The sequence below is a fragment of the Pezoporus occidentalis genome, unplaced genomic scaffold (assembly GCF_034315485.1).
Source record: "Pezoporus occidentalis ecotype Australia unplaced genomic scaffold, CSIRO_AGI_Poc_V1 ctg37, whole genome shotgun sequence".
Lineage (NCBI taxonomy): Eukaryota > Metazoa > Chordata > Aves > Psittaciformes > Psittacidae > Pezoporus > Pezoporus occidentalis.
Genome location: NW_026915691.1, coordinates 6,024,777 through 6,051,282, shown reverse-complemented (window position 1 = coordinate 6,051,282; position 26,506 = coordinate 6,024,777). Strand labels below are relative to the sequence as shown.

Here is a 26,506-nt window from a genome sequence, read left to right as displayed (position 1 = left end):
TGTAAAATGGTTTAATTTTGAAAGAAAAAGAGGTCTGCTTAGTCAAGACTATAGAAGACCAGGTGCCTTAAACCAAGCATTTTCCCTGCAGTTAAATGGAAATAAGGAGTTAGTTGGGAAGCTGAGCAGCCTCACTGCAGAATCACCATGGGGGACCCCCTTCACTGTATCATGGTTCTTCACATGCTTTGTGTGTTTCAGGGAATTTAAAAGGTTGTTCAGGTGCTTGGGGTCAATCATTTCCTGTACCAAATAGAAGAGGAGATTAAATAATCTCTCAAAAATCTACAGAAAACTGAGAATGGAACAGCTGAAATTTCTGCTTCATAATTTAGGATAAAAGGATGTGACAGGAACATTTCCCCTTCCTGCTCTGAGGAGCAGGATCTGTACAAAATGAGCAAACTATTCCTTCTTTTACATTCATGAAACCAAAGCATGTGCACCCTTGTGGACCATTTCCACATCTGTAGCTTGTCATTATTGTCTTGCAAAGTCCCCTCTTGTTGAAACAAGGGACTTAATAGGGTGCTGCCAGTTACAGAAAGCCATGGACCATCCATCCCTATCAGTGGGTGGCTGAAGGAGAAAATTCCCATTGGGCACAAAAGCTACAAAATACACTGGCTACTCTCTGTCAGTGTAAGAGACACCAAGAGATTTATTTCTGTTGCCCATTATGAATCTTTCTCAGCTCTAGCCAACAAGATATGCATGTCCTGATATGTTTGAGGCTCAAGTTATCATTTGTGCTGTGAAAATCGAGCATTTCATTTTCAGAGGCTGCAAGAGATTACACTCCAAAACTCTTTAAGTAAACACTTCCTCCTGGGATCGTGATCTCATTCAAACTAAAAAATGTATCAGAATTTATGATGTATTTTAATTACTATTCTTGGTACCACTCATTAAATTAGAAATTGATTGCCAGTTTCACAGTTTCCTTGTTAGATGACAAAGTGCTTATCAAGGTGAAGCAATGCAAAACTGTTACTATATATTCCACAATTTGAGATGATAAAAAGGCATGCTTTTTGTTGTGGTATTCATTACAGTCGTTACTATAATGCATCAGTGATAGTCTTTTTTGTTTAAAGTTCACTTTCCCCATCCAAGTAAGACTATTCCATATTTCTGTATAAGAAGGGAGAATCTGGCTTTGTCTGGTTTATGCTAGCAATCTAGAAGGCATTACTGCAGACATCAAAAGTGTGTTTTATTGAACTGAGAACATCATAAACAGCTATGCTAAAGACTTTAAGAGGATGATGCAACAGATCCCTATACATAAAGGTGTTTATCAAAATGTTTTTTTCTCTCTCTAATCCACAGTGTGACAGCGAGAGTGATATTGACGATAAGGTAAGACTGAATTTTCTTCTTTCATGTGCTTTACTTAGCTTGGAAAATCCCTCATAGTCAAAATAAGGATGAATTTGAAAATAATATTTTTCCTCCAGTCTTCATGTCAAATTTAAAACACCTATGATTGAATGAAAAAAGATTGGATCTGGCAGTGTGTGATCTTCACTAGCTTCTGTTTACAGGAGGGGAACTCCCATTAACGTAATAGTCCTTCTGGATTAGTATGTGAGTAATTGGTGAGACCCAGCTCATAATGTTTAGTGCTGTTTCAGAGGAAGTCTCCTCCCATAACTTGTCAGGAGCACATATTTTATTTATAGTAACCTTGAAGATGTCAATTTTGTAATCAGCTTAGAAGATGGGACAACTGGTACCTGCCCTCAAAGGCAGTATGGTAACTGTCAAGGAGTGTTTTGTCATGTTGCATGCATGTTTATCACAGAGCAATGATTTCCCTGACCTTCTGTTGGATACAGAGGTTGGTCATTGAAAGGCTGTAGTTGTGTGGTTTTCTATAGGGATTCCTTGTTTCACCTTTGCAAGGCAGAGAAGTCCCACTATGTAGCAACAGATGCACCGTGCTTTTAAGCATCAAAGAGTATCCCTTGCTGACTTCTCTTTGGCAGATCAAACTTGGCAGTCTCAGGTTAGATCTTCATCAAACTTTTATCATATTTTGGCTGTCCAGTCTCTTGCATTCATTCATGAGAAGCTGTGGCACGGAGGTTTCTACTGGATCAGCATTACAAAAGTAAAGGCTGACTTCAGATAGCCCTGTCTCCTTGGCAGCGCACTTGGCTGCAGCCATACATGCATCGGAGGTTACCATGAGTTCAAGAGACTACGCTAAAAGCTTCTTCTGGTTAAGTCTTTTTTTATTTATTTTTTTTTTAACATTGTTACAGTTTGGGAAGCATTAAGTTTTTTTCAGCTGCTTCTTCTAAAATCCCATCAGACACCAAATATCCCTGGAGTATGGCATAAGCTGTGTTCCGAGATGAAAGCTTGATTGAAGAGAAACACTTAAATCATGTGTGTTGAGTGAAAGATATTGTGCATGTTTTGTTTCGTTTTATTTTGTTTTATTTTTATTTTATTTTGTTTTATTTTATTTTATTTATGTATAAAGTCACTCCCTGAAACCACCCCTGCTCCCTGAGTTCTGTTTCTCACAAGGCTACATAGCAGCAGAGCTGATGGTGAGGGTGAAAAATGATTCCCTAAAAGCTTAGATACCATGGGGTTAAAACATTTCTTAGACTGCCCAATCAAAGAAAGTAAAAGCAATCACTTAGAAAACTGTTTAAAGATCTGCCAGTCAAACCCCAGATGAAGTTGTAAGTGACATGTAGTTTTATTATACAGCTATGCTATTAATGATTATCTAAATTACACTGGTAGACCCAGCTAGCGGCATTACATCTGAGACTGACGTTTGTTAGATTACGTTTGACTTCACCTTGTAGAGAAGAAATTGAAATCTGAACAGCATTGATTAGCTTTCAGAATGTGGGATCTGAGGTTACCTTCAGAGGAAGCTGCATTGTGTTTGGCTGGTAACTTACTGTCCTTTACAGCAATGAAAGGCTATTACAGTGTTCTTTACCATTAATATGGCATTTCTTTACATATCTATAACTGTAATTTGACCTTCTAGGCTCACATATTTCCCAGCTACCTTCTCCTTAAGGTGACTCCACCTTAATAATAACATTTATTTTCTCCATAAGGAGAGCAGCACGAGATCATCATCCTTCTCTTTCCTGATCTGTAGAGATATGAGACATGTCATTGGTTCTGTTTAACAGGTCTCTGGAATTAGGTGGGGTTGCTTTTCCTGTCAGCAAAAACATGTGCACATGCATGTAAACTCACCAAGGTTGAAGTGAAGAGACTTCAAACCTTTCATGAGGATAATGTAAATGCAACATTGCCTTCCAGTTGGGGAACACAAGGGCGACCTGGCTACTTCCCCTGGAAGGACATTCAGTATTTGTCTAAAACTTAACCTGGCTGATGGAACAAGAAGCTATAAAAGTATTGGTGTCAATGTCCCGAGGGATTACCTGAGTGTTTTTTCCCACTTCCATGTGTTGGCAAAATGTATCATCTAATAATGCTCTCTGGCTATTACAGCTGGATGGATTATTCAACTCTGGTCTAGCCGAGCATCAGACTTCCCAAATGACATGTAGAGTTGGCTTCATTTCACTGTGGAACAATCCTGCTTTCCTGCATATTCAGCAAGAAGCAGCTTTCTCTAGGTACACCTACACACTGGCACTAATGAAGGGCAGGGCAGTACTAATGTACTTCTGATTTGCCTAACATTTTTTGTTAGTCATAAACAGTGGATCACTGTCGTCTGTGTGTAACTTATGAGGAAAGCAGACAAAAAAAGAAGTTCATGTGCAAGTACAAATTGAGTCAGTGAAGCAAAACTGGAATTTTCTACCTCCTACTTCTCTCTCTATACCATGTGACTAGTTATCCACTATTCATTTAGTTCGTTCCTATATGAGCTATTGGAACTCTTGATGTTTTAAAACATAGAGTAAAATTAAGGCTTTACCTTCACTGCTTTGAAAAATATAAACACACTCCTGATGGTTTTGGTTTTTAACTTGCACAGTATTGTGCAGGACTCCAGGGGAGAAAAGTAATTGAGCATAGTCAGTTGTACTTAGTGTCTGTCCAAATTGAGGAGCCGTTACTTCAGTGCAAGGCAGAGTTTTGCAGCAGATTGCGAGAGCATTTCCAACCAGTGTGCTGCTGGTTTTAATAATCAGAGAAGAGCAGCTCAAAGCTGGGGACTTGTCTATCTCATCTGCTTTCTGAGAACTGTCTCTGGCCAAGTGTAGCCTTTCACTTCTGCATCACTGCTGAAATCTCAAAGGAAGTAAGTGGGATGATACATTCTCACACCTATCATTCTGTCACCACGCGCTTCTCCAACTGTTTGAGATACCAAACTAATAAAGTGAGCTGTCCAGCCATTTAACCAAGCGAGAAACTTAGCAAGTCATGCATTCCCAGAAAAGGAAATGCAAATCCTGTTTCTTTTACTGTATATTCATTGAACGACGTCAGTTTGGACTCTGCTACTGTTAGGAGGATTGCAGAATAGTTTGTGGAAGCTGTGGAAATGATACTGTGTTTTTTGTGAAGGAGGAGGGAGAGTAAGGGAGTTAGTCTGATAATCGTATTACACTGTCTCTGCGCTGTGCAATAGCTGTGATGTGAGGCTCACGGTCCATAAACATTGTTACTGAAAATATATACTTCCTTTAATAGCAACAACAGCATTAACAGATAGCAATTACCCTTCATTTTCAGGAACTATAAAGTCTCCATTAATTCAAGATTTATGTAGTTATAGCATTTAGCACAGGAATAACACCACAGAGAATTGGTTTATACACATGTAATGAGAGAGCTTATGGCATACTTTAGTGAACATTAACATAATAGAGTAATATAAGCCATCAACAGTTCCACTTATTGTCTCTTACCTGCTTTAGCATCACTGTGAAAAGTGGCTAGCAGCTTGGTAATGTGCCCTGTTAAATGGTGTTCTGCAGAAAGCCAAAAGTCAACTTGTGTAAAACAAGGGAATGAGTAATCTCTGCTCGTTACTCCAAAATGTTGCTCTCATTTCTTTAATAAGAGTGTTCAAGATTGCATTGGAAAAAAAAGTCTGTTGCTTTCTTTAAAAGTAATTCAGTGTTCATGTTCCTTCAATCTTGGACTTCTGTCTGCTGTGTGCCAAATTGTGGGTTGTCAGCCTAATTACATGGCCCCGCTGCATGAGTCTCCAAATCAGGGGTTAGATCTCAGGCATTCCTTCATTTGTGTGCTGCTAAGTGAGATGTACAAAAAAATGACACTGTATTTCTAAGTTGAATGAGTGTTTCCTGTATATTTGTTCTGTAGTTTATGGGAGTTTTTTAGTTATATCCAAGATAGAAGAAAAAAGTTTTGAAGTCAGGTGTCTAAAAAGGTGTTTTCCCACTACTTTCTGCACCAGCACAAATAGTTTATTAGGCTCTGCTTGCAGCGGTGTGAATTCAGCCTTGCTGTGCTGTCGTTTGCTGTGCTAATTTCTGAGTCCCAGTAGGTGCCTGGAAGCTTGCAGCACTGCATGAGCAGTAGAGATTTACCCCTTAATACCTAGGAGAGCATAGTAGGGCTGTGATCGCTCCACAGGCTGGGTTCCCCTGCTACTGCTTATTTGAAAGTTTAACAAGGGTGAGATCAAGTCAGACTAGTGAGAGATGAGAGTTTACATCCATACTGTCAGTGTTGGGAAGAAGAGGTAAGCTGTGAAAGAGTCAAAGCATGGAGAATGATAGTTTGTAATTTGGGAAGTGGGAAGCCATGTAGGGAGCAAAGCCATGGACTAGGAAAACTATCTTGGAACAGCTTTTTCCTTGGTGCAAGGATGACAGATCTGCCATCATCACAGGAGAGGATAAAATGATAAACAAAGGGTGGAGTAGTGAAAGCTTGACCAAGAACTCAGTTGTATGCATGAACAGAGGATGCTCATTATGTCGTAATAAGGAAAGAGGATATAGGGAACTTAAACATAGGTTGGATGTCAAGATGTTGGGAGTGGTGTGAGTTAGAGAGAGTGCTGAGAACTATGGGCTTGTGTGAGAGGTGGAAGTGATAAGAGTGGAAGCAATGAGGAGAGTAAACTGTGTGAAAGATGTGGGGGATGAAATTATCACTTCTCTTTCAGCTGTGTTAACCTTGAAAGGGTGTTTACAAGCACACAGGAAAACTCATAGTTTAGGCAGCAGGAGGAGGAGATGTAATAATGAAGAGAAATGCAGGAGTTGCTGTAGTAGCAGTGGTCACTCCGTGTATGTGTTTGTGTAGGAGATTACCCAGAAATAACATAAAGCCGCATGACACCAGATGGAAAAGCTCAAGGAAGATGGTCTTAACAGTGCTCAGAATTACAGCAGCGGTTGCAGAGGCAGGAACAGAGGAGAAAGGAGCTGCTGAAGCCCAGAGAGCTGTGTCCTATAGCTGGTGAGATCCAGAGAAGGGGATTATGAAAGACTTTGGAAGTTGAGATGCAGTTCAGTGGGGGAGAGGAAGCCAAACTGCGCAGTGTCTGTTCCCAAAGATCCTACATCAGTCTAAATTTCCATGTGTTTTGTTGAATCTTTACACTCCTGCTTTCATGGCCTCATTTGTCAATGCACCAGTACAACATCAGTGTGTTGTTTCATGATGCTGGAATAAGCCTTCAGTCCCTGGACCCCACAATGCCACTCATTTGAAGTCCATGTGGGCCATTATTGCCAGAGGCTTCTTTGTCCTCATATTTTATCTTAGTGATGGAAAAACTGGGTTCCATCTGTCTGTTGTTTCTGTGAGGCTGGAAGTTTAGTTTCCACCTCAGGTAATCTGCTGTTTGCTATTTTTGAAGCCTACCCAAACCAAGGTCCACAAATTGGTTTTGTTCATCTTTAGATAGTCCCTTTCTCTGAGAAATGAAACTTGGTACTTTTCCAGCAATCCCAATTCTTACTAGTTGCAGCAGAAGGGAAAGATCAAACATGGAATTGAACTGCGGGCTTTCACATGGCAGTATTTGCACTTCTGTTAGCATTACTCTTCAATCTATGACAGTTTTCAGCTGTGACTAACAACGAGAAGCCTCCATTTGCCAGTTACTTCCCAGCTGGGTTTTCAGACAGTATTTAAGTGGTCCTTTAACCATAGTATGGTCTTTCTTATGGAGAGCAACGCTGAATGGAGTTGCAGAAGCATGTTCCTGGACTATGTTGCAGGCTTAGCAGCATGCAGTAGTATAGCATATACACATGTGCATACACATAGATGCACAGAATTGGTATTTCTTCTAAGGTTTAATTCTCGCAGACTAAAACTCAAGTGGTAGGGAGTGAGAATCAGTGTGAAACCTGACTCCCATATAATAATAACTGGGTAGAGGTGGTTAGTTCTCTTAATGGAAGAAAGTTCGACAGACGAGCTGCAAGTTGTTATTAAACAGATCTGCTTTCTAAACAACATGAAAATACTGAATTTAGAATAACCTTGTAGCCCTTGAAACATTTGGGTGCTATAAACAGGCAAACATTGTTGGCAGGAGGACAGAAATTCACTACTCAGTGAATTTCTTTTATTTCATCATTCTCCATGAGTAGTTTTACCAGAGAGATTGAATCCTGCAAGCCCACTGAACACCCAGTTCACTCGGTTGCTCTTTAGGAAATGCCAGATGGGGGAGAGGCTTGGCATGCCCTTAGCTTCCATTGTTCCACCCACCATGTGCATGGAGCAGACGCAAAGGTTCCCACTGAGAACTGGGGTAACTGAGTTAGGCCCTGTAAGCCCTTCCAGAGGGAAGGGAGCCCTCTAAGTTGTCCTTCCCAAGAAGAGAGTCTGCAGCTCCAGGAAAAGTATTAGTAATAACGGTCTTTCATGATCTTCTTATTTAAGTCAAGCAAGAATGCAATAGAACAGATTAATCAGACTCAAAGATTCAGCACCAATGTTCTCCCCTCCTACTGAGATTTTGTTTTTCTTTTATCCAGACAAAACCCTCAAATTTTAAGTACGTTGGTCTGTATGTGGCAAGCTGAGTCATCACGGGCTGTGGTGTCCATATTCATTCTTGAAAATGTAGGGAAAAAAATTCAGAGCAAACAGTGAGAAGAGCCTTCTAGTTTGCTGACTAAACTCCATCATTAACTCACATAAAAGAGCTGAAGAGATCTTATGGCGAGGTCTTGAGCAAGACAGGATAATACCAATTCTGCCTCTAGCAGTCACAATGTCCCTAACTGTCTGCTTTCTCTATTATTTAACATCTCCCTATTCCAGTTCCCCATTCACAAGCCTTTTTTTATCTTAGCACGGACCTTCTGAAGAAACATTTTATGATCTGAGGCAATAGGGAAGAGAGCAGTCTTGTACAGCTTCTGCCCACATCAGCTGTAACGTAGTCAAATCCAAAGGGCTACCTGTGCAATAGCAGTAACTCCTTGGAAGATGATCAGATAGAACAGGTGGGTGATGGGAATTGGCAGTTGAGTTAAGCAATTCCATTAATTACATTGAATGATTTAATTAACTATAAAGGTGCCAAGAAGATGGGAATTTTGGAGAACACATACTCCAATAGCTGCAATTGCAGGCCCTCATTTGGCTTGCAGAGTTTCTCATCACTGTATTCCAAAACTGTTTTACCAGGTTAAATAAAACAGAAAAACACAGCATTCAGTACTGTGTGTTCTGTGCAGGCATAAAGGATACAACTTGAGGATGGCCCAAGAGTCAGCTTTGGGTTCCTGCTTCTGGGTCCAGTGTGCAGTAAAATCCAGTCTAGGTTTTACTGTGGGAGTTTTCCAGATATGTATGAGGCAGCAACAGCATTTGAATCAGTAGTAAAGACTGGAAGTAATGTCTGCCTGACCTTGCTTGGGAATTCACCCTTATCCAAACCATGATTGAAATGGGTATTCCTTTGTCTAAGTGAGTCTCCTAACACTTATCAGCTGCTGTTTTCGCTTATCAGCTGCTTATCAACCGCTGCTTTTGTCTACAAAATCAGTAAGGGGCTTGCCATGGCACCCTGAGTCAGGGGAGAAGTTTCAGGTGATGCTGCCCAGCCTTTGCTGTACAGAGTCCCCCAGAGCCAGAGTCCTGGCTTTCCACATACACAAACCAAGTGACATACTTCTGGAACAGAGAAAACTCAAAGCGAGAGAGATCGAAATAACTGTGTAAATAAGTCTCCCTCTGCTCCCTGCAGGGTCACCCCTTGGTTCTAGTGCTGGCTGTGGTAGAGACACACTGGCTCCATGCAGTTCTTCCCCAGCAGCAAGGAAAAGTCTTTGTCTTTCATTCACCTGTGAACCTTCAGCTCTGGGTCTGCCCAGGGTTGAGCCAGGCATTTTTCATGGTGTAGGCTGGCTTCCTCCCATGTCTTCCACTCCCTGCATAAGACAAGTTGATGAGTCTGGGCAGGATGAGTGCAGGTTAAAGCAAAGATAGACTCTGTGGTTTGGGCTCCACAGTACACACCATTGCACACTCCCATGAGCACTGTGTCCAGAGTGTCATTAGCATCAGCAGTTCTGCTTGATCCTATCCACTGATGCTCAGTCTTCAACTCTTTGATGGGTCAGATTGAAACATCTCACACACACACACAAAAGCCTTTGGTTTCCAAAGCATACAGCCCGACTTACAGCCTCTATTTCCTTGGCCTTTCATACACCTGTGTCAAAATGAGTTGGAGATCTTTGCCTAAATCTGTGGCAGCAGCTGACTTAATTTGTGGTTTACTACTCCTGACAGTTTATTGGGGAAGCAAAGCGCGCCTTCATCTCCAATAATAAACAGCCCACCCGCCGACACTTTGACAGACTTAATGGTTTTTTTATACAAAAATGGACAGACTTAATGTTTCGACTGTAGCGATCATCTGTCCTGATCTCCTTAATGAAATTAGATTAAGTGCACCTGGGAAAATGCTGAGACGGCACATTGCCTTCATCACCTTCCTTAATTTAAAACCAATTTGCGGGGAAAATATCCTCTGAAGCTGAGGGAGGCAGAGAGAAGGGGGAGGGAAGGGGATTTTAAAATCTATCTGGATAGCTACTGGCAGTTTTAATTCCTTTCCCTGCTGGCAATGTGAAATATTAACAGCCTTAAGAACTGAGAGTTTAAAGACTTACTAACCTTTCTGCCTTTCTTAGGGGAAAAAGAAACAAAACAATCTTTGCCATCAAGGCCACATACAGGGACAAAGTCCGGGACATGCTGGGGCTCGGAGGTGGGGCTGGGCAGGGAAGATGTGACTGAAATATGGGGGTTTCTTCTTCCCAGATCTAGATCATGTTTTCCTAAAATGCATTGTAACCACTAGCTGTTGGTGACACTCGCTGTCTGCTGGTACCTTGATAATGATTCGGTTGTGCAGAAAACCAGTAATTTGACCACGTAGCTGTGAAATCAGCTGCATTACGTACAATCTAAAGTAACCTGAAATTGATTACAAATGTTCCTTGGGCTCATTCTGAAGAGAACAAGAAACATGGCTTTTTAATTAAAAAGAAAATGTTGCAAATAATAACCATAACTTGTTTTTCCATGAAGGACGGTTCCTGTTTGCTCACTCTGAGCCCACTGATGAAAAACACACTAATGCTTAGCTTAAGGTCTTCCACCGGTGGGGGTGGTGAGAGAGAGCAGAGTAATCTCTGATAGGCTGGAAAGTCTCTTTATAGCAGATTTTTAATGTCTGCAGCCTTTGTCACTTGGACTGTTGTAGTCCAGGCTCAATAGTGCAGTTGATTTATCCATCTCCTGTCTCAGATTTCAGTGTTGCTGGAACAGTAGTACTCATAGTAGAGATGGGCAGTTTCTGCTGCTTGGAGATGCTTTTCTTCGTTTGCTTAGAGTCAGTTTTGCTCTTGGTGAAAGCTTTCATAGCCCAGGTTCTGCAGAGATGTCCCCCTTGTGTCTGGCCACTGTCGGGAGCACCTGTAGCCAGCACCGAAGAGGTAACTCAGTGTTCTAGAAATGTCTTGCAGCAGGCATGGGTTTTGTCATGGTACTCAGTGCACGCTCAGTCATACTCCTTCAGCTGTGGGCAGTCACCACTAAGATCAGCAGTCCTGGTAACCTTTGAAGAAAATATCATTCAGATTCACCACATTGAAAGACCCGGTTAAATTATATTTATTAGTGAAGAAGGGGCTCGATTTTCAAAAGTACCCCTCACCCTAATCAAAGTTAGCAGTATCTGTGGATGCTCACTGCATCCCAGAGTGTGCTCAGCCATCTTCATCCACTTGACTGGTCCTGTCACTGGGACTCCTTATGTAAGTGGGAGTTTGCAGGAGTAGCCCAATTGCTGTCAATGAATAATTTAAATGATTTAAGCCTCAGACATGCTGCTTAATAATGAGAGAAATCAGCCCCATATGTCCTTGTCCATAAATACTAGAAGATAGGGACAAGTCACTTTTAAATGGGATTCATTTATTTTTAAATGGAATCATGATAGGTGTTTTAAAGGTAATCAAGCTTGTGTAGCTATCCTGAATATTATAAATATAAAAGAACATTAACCTAAAATTGAAAGGGATCCCATTTATATATAAACTGAGTTAAGGGTATCGTGTGAGGATAAAACTGCAGAGTAACCTTTGATAACGAACAATGTCTGTTCTTTTTATTAATCTCCACAAAGGTGGCTGGAGTGACCAATGTGTTATACATGTTATACACTATGTATTATGGACACTCAGATCCTGATTACTGAGTGACTGCAGTCACTTTCACCCTCTGTAAATCCTTAGATAACCTCACCCTACCAGGAGAAGGTGCAGTTTAAGTAAAATTTCTTGTATTGTGGTTATTCAGCTTCTCCCCATAAAAAGACACTGTATATCCCACCAAAAAGGTCTCTCTCCCATCCTTATCCATTTTTAGTCTCCCCTTTTTTGTGAAATGTGAGTTTCTCCTCCTGCTTTTCCAGATCCTGAACCATGCTACTTTTTCCCATCTCTCTTTTTATCTGATGGCATCACTTGCACTTCCTCTGCTTTGCCCATGCTACAGCCTCTGGGCTGTGAGCCTGCAATCTCTCATGGGAGCTTTTCTCCGGGAGATAGGCTGTCTACAAGGACTAAGCTGTAGTTTCTTCTCCACAAAGCCTACCAAATGTTACGTGTAAGGTGTTGTGCATGAAGTGGTAGTTTGTATTTACTGCAAACACTACATTTAGGATCTGTAAGACAGAGATTGTGTCCTCCTATGAAGGAGGTGACCTAGCATTTCATGATCATTCCTGGAGTACAAATAGCACACAGAAGTTACTTGTGAGGATGTTTTATCCAAAATCTGTTAGGAGATTGAATAAACACCATTATCAGTATTTTCCACTGAAGAAACAGGCTGAGATAAAATGTCACTTACCTGTGGTCCTGCGGTGAATCAGTCAGAAGTATTGCAGGACACAGATTCCTGGTTGTCTTGTTCTTTGCTCTAACCCCTCTCCATGCAGGTCTGGATGCCAGATTGTGCTGTCTCAGCCAACACTAACCATTGGATGTTTGCTTTCTATACTGTCTCCACTGGTGATAGACGGTTCCTGAAAAAAATAATTACCTTTAGATGAACTGGAATATGTTTTAGTTTTGCTTTGTTAAGAAGTCATAAAGCTTTATATATTACATTGGAAATCTTATTCTGGGGCACTGTTTTCAAAACTTCACAGGAGAAGTGTCTTTTAAGGCGGTGGAGTATCAAGATGTTTTTTGGATGACTGTTTCCTTTGAACACACAGAGATCATTTGTGCAACTGCAACAAATTAAAAGGTGGCTCCAGGGAGGGAGAGCAGGGTTGGAAGAAGTGACAGCAGCGACAGCTTCTTGGTGTGTATTTCTGTGTTTAGTCAAAACAATCATAGAATCATGGAATTGCTCAGGTTGGAAAAGATCTTTAAGATCATCAAGTGCAACCCTTAATCCAGCACTGCCAAGTCCACCAGTAAACCATATTCCTGAGCACCACATCTACACATCTCTTGAATACCTCCAGGGATGATGACTCAACCAATTCTCTGGGCAGCCCTTTTGGTGAGGAAATTTTTCCAAATATCCAATCTAAACCTTCTCTGGCACAACTTGAGGACATTTCCTATTGTCCTATTCCTTGTTACTTGGGAGAAGAGACACAACCTCCTTTCAGGTAGTTGTAGAGGGCTATAAGGTCCCCCCAAGCCTCCTTTTATGCAGGCTAAGTAGCCCCAGTTCCCTCAGCCATTCCTCATAAAACTTATTCTTCAGATCCTTCACCAGCTTCGTTGCTCTTCTTTGGACACAATCCAGCACCTCAATATGTCTTGTAGTGAGGGGCTCAGAACTGAACAGAGTATTCAAGGCGCGTCCTCACCAGTGCCGAGTACAGGGGGATGATCACTGCCCTGGTCCTGCTGGCCACATTATTTCTGATACAGGCCAGGATGCACAGATAGTAGTGGGGACCTGCACCAGTGGAGGTTGGAGGAGAAGCACCCTTTCTTCCCTCTATTCAGGATAATGACTGAGTAGTGCTGAAGTCTGATTATTTACCTAAGTCTCCTCTGCGTTGGTTTAAATACATGCTGAAATGCTGTGAGAGAGGGGGTTAAATGTGCCCCAGTGCCCTGCTAAAACGAGACCTCTCTTTTCACTCGTTCCCAAACTTGCAAAGCCTACAGGCATTAGGAGCGTATTTGGAGTCCGGGATGTGGTGGCAGAAGCAACTATTTCTTGTGGCTGATTGCTGAAACTCGCTGTTCTGGGACCTTCAGTTGTGGCTGTGTCTCAGGCTTGTACCTTAGGCAAAATTCCCATTCATCATGCCTCTGCAAAGAGAAACATTTGGGGGGCAAAATAACTCTGCGGTGAGAATTGGATAATGCAGTTCAAGTCCGTGGCCTAATTCCTCTCGTGATGTTGTTTAAAACATTATTTTCTCATTACCCTTTGTGAGCTGAGCTTCAGAGATCTCCATTAAAATAACAGCAGTGACTTGAATTAATTGCTTAGAAAACATTTCTTCTCTCAGCCATGTTCCACAACAAAACCTGGGGAAGCCAAGAAAAATGCTGGCCCAAATTGAGAAGAAGTTTTGTTTAGAGGCCTGAAGCCTACATGTTGCTGTGCAGACAAATCCGTATATCCATGGCTCTGTTGGAAGTGCTTTGGTTTTACAGGAGGAGAAGCCAGGCAGGCTGCAGGGCTCAGAAACAGTTGCTTGCCAGATTCTGATTTATTTGACAGCCTCCGTAATAAAGTAACTATTTGTCTAACTCTTCCTGATTAGTCTGAAGAGGTCTGCCAATCTGGAGAGGATTGACTACGCAGGAAACCACTGGTATTTTGGCTTTTTGGGCTTTTTGGGTTTTAGTTTTTTTCCTTCAGGGTTGTGATATTTTTTTGCAATAATTTCTCCTTTATTAAGTTTGGCATTTCAGAATAATTCACTGCTGCAATGTGAACATTTTCCACATCAACAATAAGTCTATTACGGAGAAATTTACAAAAACAAAATGACTTCATATTGCTTGCAGATGTATTCTGTAAAAATAATTGTTTTTCACTAGATTTTAATGTTTCTAGGCCTTTGTAAACATAATGCCTAAATACTTTTATTCAATAAACGAGACCCATTCAGTAATTGCTTGCACATTTGAAGTCCAGCAAATAAGGACCAGATTTTGACCAAAATCTGTGTATCATTTAAGCTTCTTAGGTCACAGCCCTAGGGCGGAAAAGAACTGGTGAGAAACTTGTGTTTTCAGAAGTGGAGAACTGTGACTTCAGAAACCAAGACAAATAAGCCCCATTTCTCTTTAATTAGTGGATTCCTGCTTATGGGCCAGGCTTTCTTTATTCTTGGTTCAGTAAGCTGGGAATTCAAAGGAGGCTGGAGATGTTAAGCATTCTGTTCTCTGGACTTTCTTTATAGTCTGGGGGTACCAAAGTCCTTCAGGCTCCATTGGAAATCCCATCATAGTAACCCATATTTTTTCCTTGAATTCATTGTTTTCAGGTTGGAAACACCATTGTGCATAGATGGAGCAAATACACACACACATGTGGAGGGGAGGTTGTGGCTGATGTCACTCACTGCATGCCATGTTTTTATGTGTATTAGGTTTAGTATGTACTAATTTTTAAGAGCCAGCAGTACAGGAGACCTGGTTGAAGCCAGAACCACTCTAGTAAGCATCTTGTGGTCTCAAACTTGGGCAAAATGTCAGCTTCAAACAAAGCAAAAAAAGGCAGTGCATGAATAATTGGATATTGCTTGTCATGCAAGAAAAACAACTTACAAAGCAAAATAGAATCCAGAAATAAAATTAAAATAAAAAGAAAAACAAACAAATACCACATGTATTGTAATTCCTATGCGAGACATGTTTCGGGGAGTCCTCAAATCAGCCAGCTTTGCATTGATGAGCTCTCATCGGGCCCGATGAAAGTTAATACTAAGTGAATTATTCTCTGTGGTGGTTTGTTTTCCTCTACAGATATTTTGCAAGGCACAAAGGCCTTTTAATGGAATTGGAGAGGGCAAAATATCTCAGGCAAGGTGGTTCAAAAGATAATGTGTAGCTTTTCCTTGGACTTTGTTACCTTCTGTTCTCCAGACACTGTATTCTCATGGGTGACACTCTGGTGTGTTCAGAGGCAGTTCTAAAACTCTATTTAATATGACCGGGATTTCAGCTCATATCAGCAAGAATACACCTCGCTTCCCCTTAGGCCACCATGGTCTTTTAACACAAAAGTATAGGTAAATAGTGGCAAAGCAGTCTTTTGATTTGATGGAGAAGTTGGGTGCAGGAAATGAGCGGTCGTCTCTCATGGCACTGAGAGTGCAGGAGACAGAGGGAGTCACAGTGACCCTGTTCCAGGTGACAAGTCATGAAAAGCAAATCCTTAGAACAAAATGGCTTAGTATGTATCAGTCCTTAATCTTTGGCTCGCGTGTGACTGTGCTTCCTTGTGATCACAGGTCAGCCTGAGCCAGCTCACTCCACATCTAACTCCTTCTATTTTCCCCCCTTCCTATCCAAAGAGCCACAGCCTTCAAACCCTACAGAGCTTTGCAGCAGTTTTTGCGCATGATTAAATCGTTCTGGGTAATCCTCACCCTCTGCCTTTCGTACAGTGGTGGAGGGATAGCAGTGAAGCCACCACCGTGATTTGGTTACGGGGGTTCCTGTGCAAATCAGCTGCTCACAGAGGCAGCTGTGATGTTTCCAGGGCTTGGAAAAGCTTCACACAGGAAAGAGCCATTCCCTGTAGCAGCTGCCTCTGCCTGCATAGGGTGAAGGAGACACGCAACAGGAGCATAGCTGTGGGCTCCATACGTGGATGGTGCCTGTGGCTTGGATGATATCCAGCTTGTAGCAGACCCTGTGTCCAGTAGCACCACCAGGCACAGAGGAGGTGGACAGTAATTTCTGCCTCTGTTGAAGCCACCTGAGATGAGTTTTCTCATGAGCAGAGGTTTATACATGTGTTTGACCCAGGCAAAGGTTGGAAGAGAGACATTAAGACACAGCAAGGTGAAAGGTGTAAAATTATACAATTAGAAATAATTGCAGGCCCAAAGGTGTGATCTCAGTTGTGTTCAGTTAGAGGAGAGGAGTGTAAAACCAGGCAGGCTTAGTCAGAGGCATGACAAAATCTCTGTGTGAGTTAGTACAAGCACTATAGCTTTTCCTCTACCTGTAGGTGATCAAAGGCTTTAGCTAATGAAACAAGCCTCTTACATTTTGCACAGCTTTGTATTTCGCATAGGCAAGTGTGTCTATTCAGAGTGAACCCTGCCTTGGATACCTGTTTCTCACTAATACAGCAGAATTTCCTGGTTTGCAGGCTTCATTGGGGTATTAAGCAGCACTGATTACTGATTTACTTACATGGCACCAGAAAAGCCCAGTGTGTTTTGGGCAGCACAGGCTGGCAAAGTTTCCGTCCCTCAGAATTTTGGCCTCCGCACAGATTTTTACGGGCTGTGTTGCATAACAGTGGCCCCCAGAATAAGAAAAGCTGATTGTTTTAGTGAGCAATCTAGCCTTGAGCCCTTGCCTCATGAACCTCTAGACAGGCCACTGTGACCCTTTGCTTTTAGAAACTCCCCTACTGGTTTGGGGTTTATTTACCATTTTCACATGGTAATAGGTGTGCCCGTTTCTACACCTTCTGTGCCCTAGCTTTTTGGTCTTATTTTATCAAACACTCTTGTGTCATAGCATAGTGTGAACAGCATTGAAGAGAAGGAAATAGGGGATGTTTAGAAGTGACCCTTGAACATCCAGAACTGCAGGTTTCTTCAGGAGCCTGTTGGGCCTGTAGTGTTTTTAAGAGCAGGAGAAAGATGGGAAGTGTTTTTTACTTCAGGAAAGTCAGTGCAACGAACAGGAGCATACCAAAGCCTTTTTTTCTTGCTGGGTAATCTCTCCAGACAATTCTGTATGCTGAGTATTGCCATGATACTCTTTATTATGTCTCTCAGCACACACCATCCCTGCTGAAAGCACTTCCATTCGCTTGTTATCTAATCTCTGTCATCAGAAGTGAATGGATACAGGCCAAGGTCCTCCTCTGGCATATTTCCAAGCAAAAGCCCCACGCTCCTTGAAAGAGCCTGTTTCAAATGGAGTATAAACTGGGATTTGCCTCACACATTGGCTAGGAATCCAGGTTCTTCTAAGTTTTGTTTGTGGGTCTATTTGCAGATTTCTGAACCCTTCTTGCAGAAGAGGCTGTGGATTAAATGCTTTGATAGTCAGTCTTGCAACTTTGTCATTGGTTTCCAAAGAAAGCTCTGTTTGTGATGCTGGAAATCATACTTGCTGTATCAAAGGCTCCAGGAGCTCTGGCTAAGGACCGTGTCCACGCTGGGCTACGTACCTCATGAAAAGCCTGTCCCCACTGTAGGGCGTTCATGTTCCAAGGGAAAAGGAAGAGAAGAGTATGCATGGGCTCTAAAGGGGTCCCATAAGCCAACATGGTAAGCAGTGACCTCATCATACCCAATAGGCTGTGCTGCCATCAGTGCTATTGCCATAAAGGAAAATCTTGAGGAGAATAATGAGGCAGCTCTGTAGATGTCAGTGGGAAGCTCCTCCCAGGTGTGAGGGGAGGCCTGGAACAAAGCATGGCCCAAGAAGTGGGTGCAGGAGACTGGTCTCAACCTGTTCTCCTTGGTGGTTGAGGGTGTAATTGCTCTCCAGACAACTGGAAAATCATGAGAGAAGGGGAGATGCAAAGGAGACGCAGTGTTTTATGCAGTAGCTGTGTTTTGTAATAACCTCTGTTATTAGAGGAACAGAGGTTTGCATCATAAGAAAAACACCCAGTTGATAGGCTATCCTGTAGTCTGACGAGACATAAATACGTAGCGTAAGGTCACATCAGAATAACTGGATTACCTAATAAATAGCTGGATGTGGGTCTGTTACAGACAGGGAAGGCTTGCAAAGCACTCCCACTTCTTTAATTGCTGCTTTAGCCTGCTGGTAGGAATGGGGAGGTATTGGGAAATGACATTTACAATAGCAGATTCAGAGGTACTGCTCATGAATCAGTGTTTCAGTGCATCCTCTGCTCCAGTCTGTGTCATGCAACGAGGGGATTTTTATGAGGATTTTGTTTGTCCCTATGATTTATTCCTAGCATTCTTCTGAAGCTGCCAAGGCAAGGTAGAGGATGCTTTTGTCTCAGTGTGTTTCTGTAAGTCTAAGTTCAGGGTTATTTTCTAAAGGCAAGATGACTATGGAAAATCTTGTCCCATCTCAGCACTATTTTTTCCCTTGAAATGGCATTTGTCTCTGTCATATGCAGAGACTTCATTCTCTGCTAGAAGCTTCTTTACTGAAAGCTCTACTGTCATCCTGGATACACAACTTGTCCTTGTTTATATGGGTGGATCTTGAGAGGTGTGTTCTCTTCATTCTCTAAGTCACAAAATATAGAGGTCTTTCCCATCCTCCTGTAAACAGGACAGGAAGGGAAGCCAGATGTTATGGTTGTCTTACAATTGGTACATGAGGCTTTGCTTTATTGCGCTTGCAGTCTGGCCAGACTTTGTCACTGAGAATTTCTTTGCTGAGAATCTTCTTGAGACTGAATAACTTGGGTGGATTTCAGCCGAAATACTTCAGCACAGGATGTTCATCCACTTACATCTCCTTCTTGCTGCCAGCAAAGTTCTGGAGCAGAGAAGATGGTAGATGGCAAAAGCACATCCCGTTTACACTTACAGCTTTTCCTGTTGGCACCCAGCAGCGGGGAGGAAGATGGCAGATGCTGCATGGCGGAGGTGTGGGCCTGATGTGCTGATAGGGGAACGAGAGCCTGTGATGGGGTTGCTGAGGAAACGGGGGTGCTAGTTTTGAAAACAAAAAGGGGTTTACTGCACAACTAAAACATGTGCAAAGGAGAGCTACATTCAGGTTGTGTGGATAGCCCTCAGTATTTTTCCCTACAGTTTTTTTTAATGCTTTACTTTGTATCTTTAAGCATTTATTTTTTTCATGCCTGGTTGTATGGCACTCAAAATGGGTGAGACTACATAAAATGTGTTAAATTTTGTGTGAGCCAAAGAGCCATCCTAAAGTGAGAAGAAAGTGTTTATCAAATTCGTATGTATGTTTTAGGGTGCAAACAGATGTTCTGTATGTGAAACTTGGATAGCAACACAGTTTAGCAAAGCCTTCTCTCCACTTTTGCTGCTGCTTTTAGGGATGTATCAGCCTTTCAGAGCTCATGTTCTGCAGATCATACAAGCCATTGTTTTTTCCTAACAAGGTTTGCCAAGCTTGTCCCTGATTGTAAACCTTTATTTCCTGTAATTTAAACAGGCGATACATTTCAGAAGTGACTCAGTTCCTTAAAATAAAGATGTGTTTCTGCTAGCTAAGTGGAAGCCTAGTTTATCTATACTGCTGCCTTGCCCAAAGCCTACTTCATAGCCCATAATGCTGCATTGAGTTCTCTCAACTTTTCCCTGAACACTTCTACAATCTCTTTCAAGTACAACTCGAATCTGAAGAAAGTGTTTGGATAAGTTTTCAAACCACCGATATTTGAGTGGGGTGGAAAAAAGGAAAGCAGGTTTTTCTAGGCCGGATGCTGCTTTCCAGAAGAGTAGGGGTGTGTTTGAGGTGATCCCTGGCTTTGTGTCTACCAGGGCACTTAGAAAAACTAACGCAAGTCATCTAAAATGATAAAGCCAAGTAAAAGCATGTCCACATGGAGGTTGCCTTTTGAGCACAAGTGGCATTTAATTACTGAACTAGACTATAAAGATCCAAAGCTGTTTTGTGTTGTAGAACTATTTGAACTAATCTGCCTGTCTTTAAACCTTTACTTGCCTTCTCTTACCTTTCTTTACTGGTCCTCTATTTTGGATATCATAACACTAGTCTGAAGCTCAGAAAGCTCTGACTGTTGCCTCTAGTTAACATTCATTCTTCTGTCAAACATGTCTAACTTGCTGTCTGATGACCCATTAAGCAATTGTTTGTGATTAGCAAGCAAACAACTGGTTTGCAATGCAAGGATTCAGCAGCAAAATAAAACATTCAGCTTCTGGAAAGTGCGGGTTGAATTATTCACAGTACTACTTGTAACCTTCTTGAGTGTATTTATTAAAAGCAGCAAAGGTTTGTAACTGACAGGCTCCTTATTTTGTACCAGTGTCTTTGGTAAGCAGTGAGAAACAAGATGGTGGTTCCTTCTTTTTGAAAAAGCCTAAATTGGGCAGATTACTGACGAGAACAGAGAGTTCATCAGATACTTGTGGTCAGCCAGAGAGATTTGCACAGGCCTCAGACACCTGCATAAGAGTTGCAAAACCTGTTGTTGGAATGAATGATATGCAGGGACTCTACCAAAACTCTCCTTAGATTTCAGCATAAGTGAAAACAAATGTTCTGCTGTAAATATCCCCCGGGTGAATACGTTTATTCTCTTCACAGCTTTGAAACAGGCTTCAGGCTAGAGAGGCTCCCTGGAGAGGGAATTTAGCACTCTGAGCCAAAGGTCAGGGTCAGGTCACTCTGCTCCATTTGAAATTTGGCACCTAGGTACATATGGCAACTGCATCATCCCAGGGGCTAATTTGCCAAATCAGATTGCATCCTCTTTCACTGCTCTGTGCCAAGCTCTTCTGTCAGTCTTCCCCCTGCAAAGCTGAATGCCGAACATCCAAGACCTGCTTTTAATACCAGCCACTTCCAGCAGCTGAGCTCTCCTGGAAGAAAACCAGAGCACGCCTACCTGATAATAAGAGCGACATTTACATAGTCGGTTTGATTTCAAAACTTTATTAAGCATCAAAGGAAAAGTTGTGCTTGACCCTTGGAGGCATTTACAAGGAACTCTTCCTTGCTAATACACAAGCTCAGTGGGATGAGTGGATGGAAACTGTAGCCTCCGTAGAGGCTAGTGCAGACCCTGACTTGCAGCCTTTCCAGGGAAGCCAGCGCCTCTCAGGAGTTTCCTGAGAGCTTATAATCAAAGTACAGATGCATGAGAGAAGGAAGCAGAGACACAGGAGAAGGTAAATGGTAAGAAAAGAGGTATCCAAGTATGCTTGTTTAGCTGAGTGCAGAATCCACTATGCTCTTAGCGTTATCACGCTTGAGTCAGTCAGGTTATTACAAAGCCCCATGTGGGATGCCATGGTTATCTTTACACTACAGGTTCTAGCAGCTTAATTAAGTTGGTCTGGGGTAGGAGGAGATCGGCAAAAACCCTTGCTGCACATGCAGTTGTGCTGAGAAACAAGTTTTTTTCCAGTACAGCTTTGCTTTGATAGGTTTGGCTGCTGGATGAGTTGCATGCCGTGTTTTGCTGTTGCTGGTGTTGACACACATACATTGTTAATGGCTCCTAAACCTAGATGTCCTTTCTTAGAGGTGGAAAAAATGAGACACAGACATTAAACAATGAAAGAACTGCAGCGAGTTTCTGCCAGTGATTATACTGAGATTTGGGATGTTTTTATTCCTGCTCCTGTACCCAGGCAGCTGTAAAAGGCGTCTCTGTTGTGTCAGTCATCTGGATGCACTCACTTTTACAAAGGCTGGGGCAGGGAGGGAGGCCGCAGGGGAGGACAGAGGAAATGCTGAGATAGAGAGGGAAACCTGGGAGAGCCCAGAAGGTGCTGGAGGCTTCAGCTTGCTTCAATTAGTGGAAGTCAGCGTGCACCTCCTTCCCTCGCTGCCTACCTTTGATCTTCCTTAAAGGTGTAATGCTAGAAACAGATTTAATCATGATACAAAATACCTGGGAAATGCAGTCTGTAGCTTTTATGATTCTTCTCCAAAAAGGGCCTTGGAGATTTTAGCTTTTCCTTTCTTGTGGCCTCGGAGATAGACATGTTCATATAACCCTGCAGTTTTGTCATTTGTATCAGTAACGTGCTCGCTGCCGAGATCCAGCATTTCCTGATACAGAATCTGTGCCTAAAAATTGCAGCTCTGAGGGTTTTCGATTACGACGGTTGTTTTCCCGGCAGAGGCCGGGCTGAGCAGTGGTTCTGGGTAGTGTGTTCCCTGCCCCATAATGGTGCACCCACCCTTTGCCCTCTGTTTCTGCTGAGCAGTCAGTTGGCTGATTTGTAATGCTCTCCTCTGCCTGCGCTCTTTTTTTCCCTCTCCCTTTTCTCGTTTTTTACCATGACAAAAGGTTCATGTGTTTAACCTTTAGAGGCATTCCTGTTGGTCTCTCTTCCCCTTGCCAAGAGGATGGGGATGTTTCTGAGTAATGAAGTCTGGGAGTGGGGTGGGACTTCAGACCAGAAGGTTGTGTTTATCTGCTGTGGCATCCTCACCGCAGTCATGCAGTTGGGAGGAAAGATAATCTTGGATTTCGAGTGAGTGAAGCCTCCTAACAGGAGAAAAAATACCTCTCAAAAGAACAGCTTGCTGAATACCCATCAGTATTATGCTATGTCCAAAAGTCAGTGAGGAATTTTTAGCCCATCAAGCTACTGAGAGTAAATGCGGGCCATGTTTTACCCTAATTCAGTAAAATAAAACCCAAGCCAAAATGTTTTGTAAAAATTAGTCTTTGATCTTGCCTAATGCGCAGCCTGTGTTAGTGGTCACAGCTGTCCAACTCTCTCAGCCTGTTTCTGTTCTCCCTGATGCCATTTTTACATTGGTGCACTTTCAATGGCGTCAGTGGAGCGGTTCCAGATTTATACCAGCAGTTTGGCAAACCCCAGATGCTTTAAAATCATGAGTCAGGCTCCAGAAAATAATGTGATTGTTCTTCAAAATCATCATTCAGAACGATGCATTGAATTAGGGGTATGGGTTTTAATCTGCCTTGCAATGTTTCTGCTGATGGTACTTTTCAGGCTCTTTTTTAATGTATCTAAAAGGTCTGGAAGGTTGGTCAGTAGTTGCCAGGGGAAGTTGTGACTCATGCTCGAGCACGGGACTCCTTTAAAACTTAATCAGGGTACATCTGAAGCACAGTGTTTCTCACATATTCTTGCTGTTTGTCTGGGCAGCACTTGGAGGGAAGTCTCTTTCCTGTCCCAGGCTCTGAACACCTACTTGTATGTGAGATGTGATAATTATCAACACAATCAACAACCATCATTTTAATCAACATAATCGTCAATATAACAGTCATCAATACTTCATATTAAAATCCTGAGTGCTCTCATCATTGCATCTCCGTAAGAACAGGGTGCCATTGATTCGCCCCTTTGTTGACTCATTTTTATCTAAGTCTGGTAGAACACAAAACTTCCTACCCTAAGTGAGTTTGGGTTTAGCTTGAAGCAGCAGTACCAAGAAGGTAGGCAAGTGTTGGAGCTCACTATTTTATACTCATGGTTGGATTAGTTAAACTGCTCGGCAGGAAAGCCTGTGTATGCATGCACTTGCACAGATCTAAACAGTGCTCCTTATATACATACAGGAAGCCTGCCAGCTACTCCATTGATTACGGTTTTGTCTTTCTGTTGCCCATGCCTGTGCCTTTTATCATTTATTTGGAAAGTTAATGAAAACAAGCTTAGTACAAGGAAAAGCACCCAGCAGAGCAGCTATCAATGCTGCAGAAGTTTCTTCTTGCCTGCTTATAATTAATGCCTCTTCCAGCAGAGAGAGACTTCATGTGGCAAAGCCAGCCAGCATATGCATCAGGCTGCTGGAACAGTGATTATTGATAATGGCTGGGAGGGAAGGCTGCCTTAGGTGAAGAGAAGCCAGCATGTCTTACCTTGGAGCCAGGGAAGTGTGAAAGCTGTCATTTGATTGAAAATTATTTCAAAAATGAGTATTTTCTCTTCATCTTCCTCTGCCTCAGCTCCGAGTGGTGTCAGCGCTGTTATACAGCTGCTCTGAAAGACTTCACATGTATTAAAAGTCTAGCCTGGTGTGCCTGTGTGCAAAGGCCACCCTTTGTGAGCAAAACAGTGAGCAAATGTGGTTTAGAAATGAAAGATGAACCAAGTGTGATGTTTCTGCTCAGTGTAAATCATGGGTTATGTGAACCTGGAGTAAATATGCATTGAGCCTAACGAGGGCAGCTGTAAACTAAGCAGAGGAGTGATGGGTGATCTCCACTGAGGTGGTCATGAAGATCTACTGGAGTAAACATGGTAGGATTTGTACTGGTCCCTAGCATGAGACTCACTGCAAACTCCTGCAGGTCTTGGCCTTGGGCTTTGGAGATGCTGCCCAAAATGTGCCTTCAGCCCAACTCACGACAGGATTTTTCTGCTGTGGGATTTTAGAATTCCTGAGTAGATAGTGGGTCAGTAACCTAGAAATTAATTGTTTCATGCAACTGCATTAGTAATAGACATTCTCTTACCCCATTTCATATAGTATACAAACTCCCCACTCAACATCTGCAGCTAGAATGGGCAAGATGACAGAACTGCACACATTCCCCCACTGAGCATGCTGCTCTGACGTCAGGGATGGGGACTCAGTTTAGTGCTGTACCACAGACATAAATTTTATCAACAGCAACTGAAGTTGCTGGAAAACTTTTCTCCCAGTAACTTAGAGCACTGGTTGCTCATGACGAAGGGAAGGGGTAGTGAGAGGTCAGTTCTTCAGATTAAGAGTTATGCTTTGATACCTACCTGGTTACTGGAGAAAAGAGCATTAAAAGCTCTGACTCATCAGCAAGAGAACATATTTGACTGAATGGCCTTATCTGCACAGAGTATTGTCAGTTTTGTTTTCTCAATGCACATTTCTTATTCTTGCAGGTCTACCTTTGGGACCCCCTGATAACAAATCACTGTCACTTCATTGTCTGGGACTTTTTCCTTTTTGCAGATTATTAAATGATTATTAATGTTTAAATGTTACATGCAGGATACCATTAATGGGCCTCTCAAGCTACTGCACTACTGGGATTGATACTTAGAAATATAGATATATGTTTTCAAGGGGAACATTTCTAGGAGGAGTTAGATTTAATAGTGACTGGTGTTTAACCTGGTGTGAGGTTTGATGGCAACTGAGGCTGGTCTAAGCTGGTGTTGCTGTAGCCAGCCATTCCCCTGGCACTGCCACCACTTGTATTTGTGCAGTGAGCTAGTCCAGTAAACTCATCTAGCTGAAAAGTTGAGGATTTAGGGATACTTGTGTATGGCTTCTCTCCAGCTGGGTCTGCTCTCGATTTCTGTGTTACTTCATGAAAACCAGTGCTAGCACTGAGGAGGAGATGGAAACATGCAACCAGGGAGCCCACACTGTTTAAAGCTGCTCTGGCAGAGCACCTAAGTATCAAAGATGGAGGAAGTTTCTTTCTAATCAACCGGTGCTACATTTCAATCAAAGAGTTTAAATTTATACACATAAATAATTCATGCACTTATTATGCTACACATTCAGAATGCAGAACACATTAACTTGTCCTTGTCCCACTCTAACAGATCAGCAAGTGTGATCATCCTTGTTTTATTAGGGGAAAAATGGTACCAAAGGTGAGATCCTAGTGCATTAGAATTAACAAAATTCTTACAGACCCCAGTGCAACTAGATCTTTGCTTGGAATAACTGAGTTCGCTGGCTGTTGCTTTTAAAGTACCAGTGGCTCTCCTTCCAGCTCCAGTGCAGTGTCTGTGTCACAGAAAGGATATTAGATAGTGATGTGGGAGAAATGAGTGAGTGTGGCATTGCCTCAGTGCTCCCAGGAATTAATAAGCCTATGGGGATTTGCATGCATCTTACCTGCAATGCCATTCTTAATCCACTTCTCATCTGAAAAACAGAGATCATTGTGATCACTAATGCTTTATGCTGACAAATACATCCTTGCCACTTACAGATGGGTAAAATTTAATGATAAGCTTGATTGTGTTCAGTTAAAAACATAATCTTTGGCTAGTTCCTGAAAGAATATGTTATACATATTTGTATAACAAGCTTATTTGTTCCCCCAAGCTTTGGCTTGGGGAAAGTGTTGTGCCTTTCCAGTTGCTGCTCTGTTTTGTGGTGTTCTAATTCTTTTTCTTTGTTTGATTTTTATCTTGTCAGGGTCTTGACTTGTTATTTTGCAGTTTGAGGAATTTCCATTTCCTTTTGATTGA

At 42.2% G+C, this 26,506-nt stretch overlaps 1 protein-coding gene across 26 annotated transcripts in view; it reads left to right on the top strand.

Moving 5' to 3' along the window:
• Window positions 1-26,506, top strand: part of FBRSL1 (fibrosin like 1) — a 533,983-nt gene that overhangs the window by 353,575 nt on the left and 153,902 nt on the right. For 23 of the 26 annotated variants that reach the window (XM_062631525.1, XM_062631515.1, XM_062631536.1 and 20 more), the window contains one exon: window positions 1,333-1,362. The exons of the other annotated variants lie outside the window; for them this stretch is intronic. In XM_062631525.1, coding sequence (XP_062487509.1) covers window positions 1,333-1,362 — 30 coding nt within the window. The remainder of the gene's footprint in view (window positions 1-1,332; window positions 1,363-26,506) is intronic. 26 annotated transcript variants of the gene reach the window in all.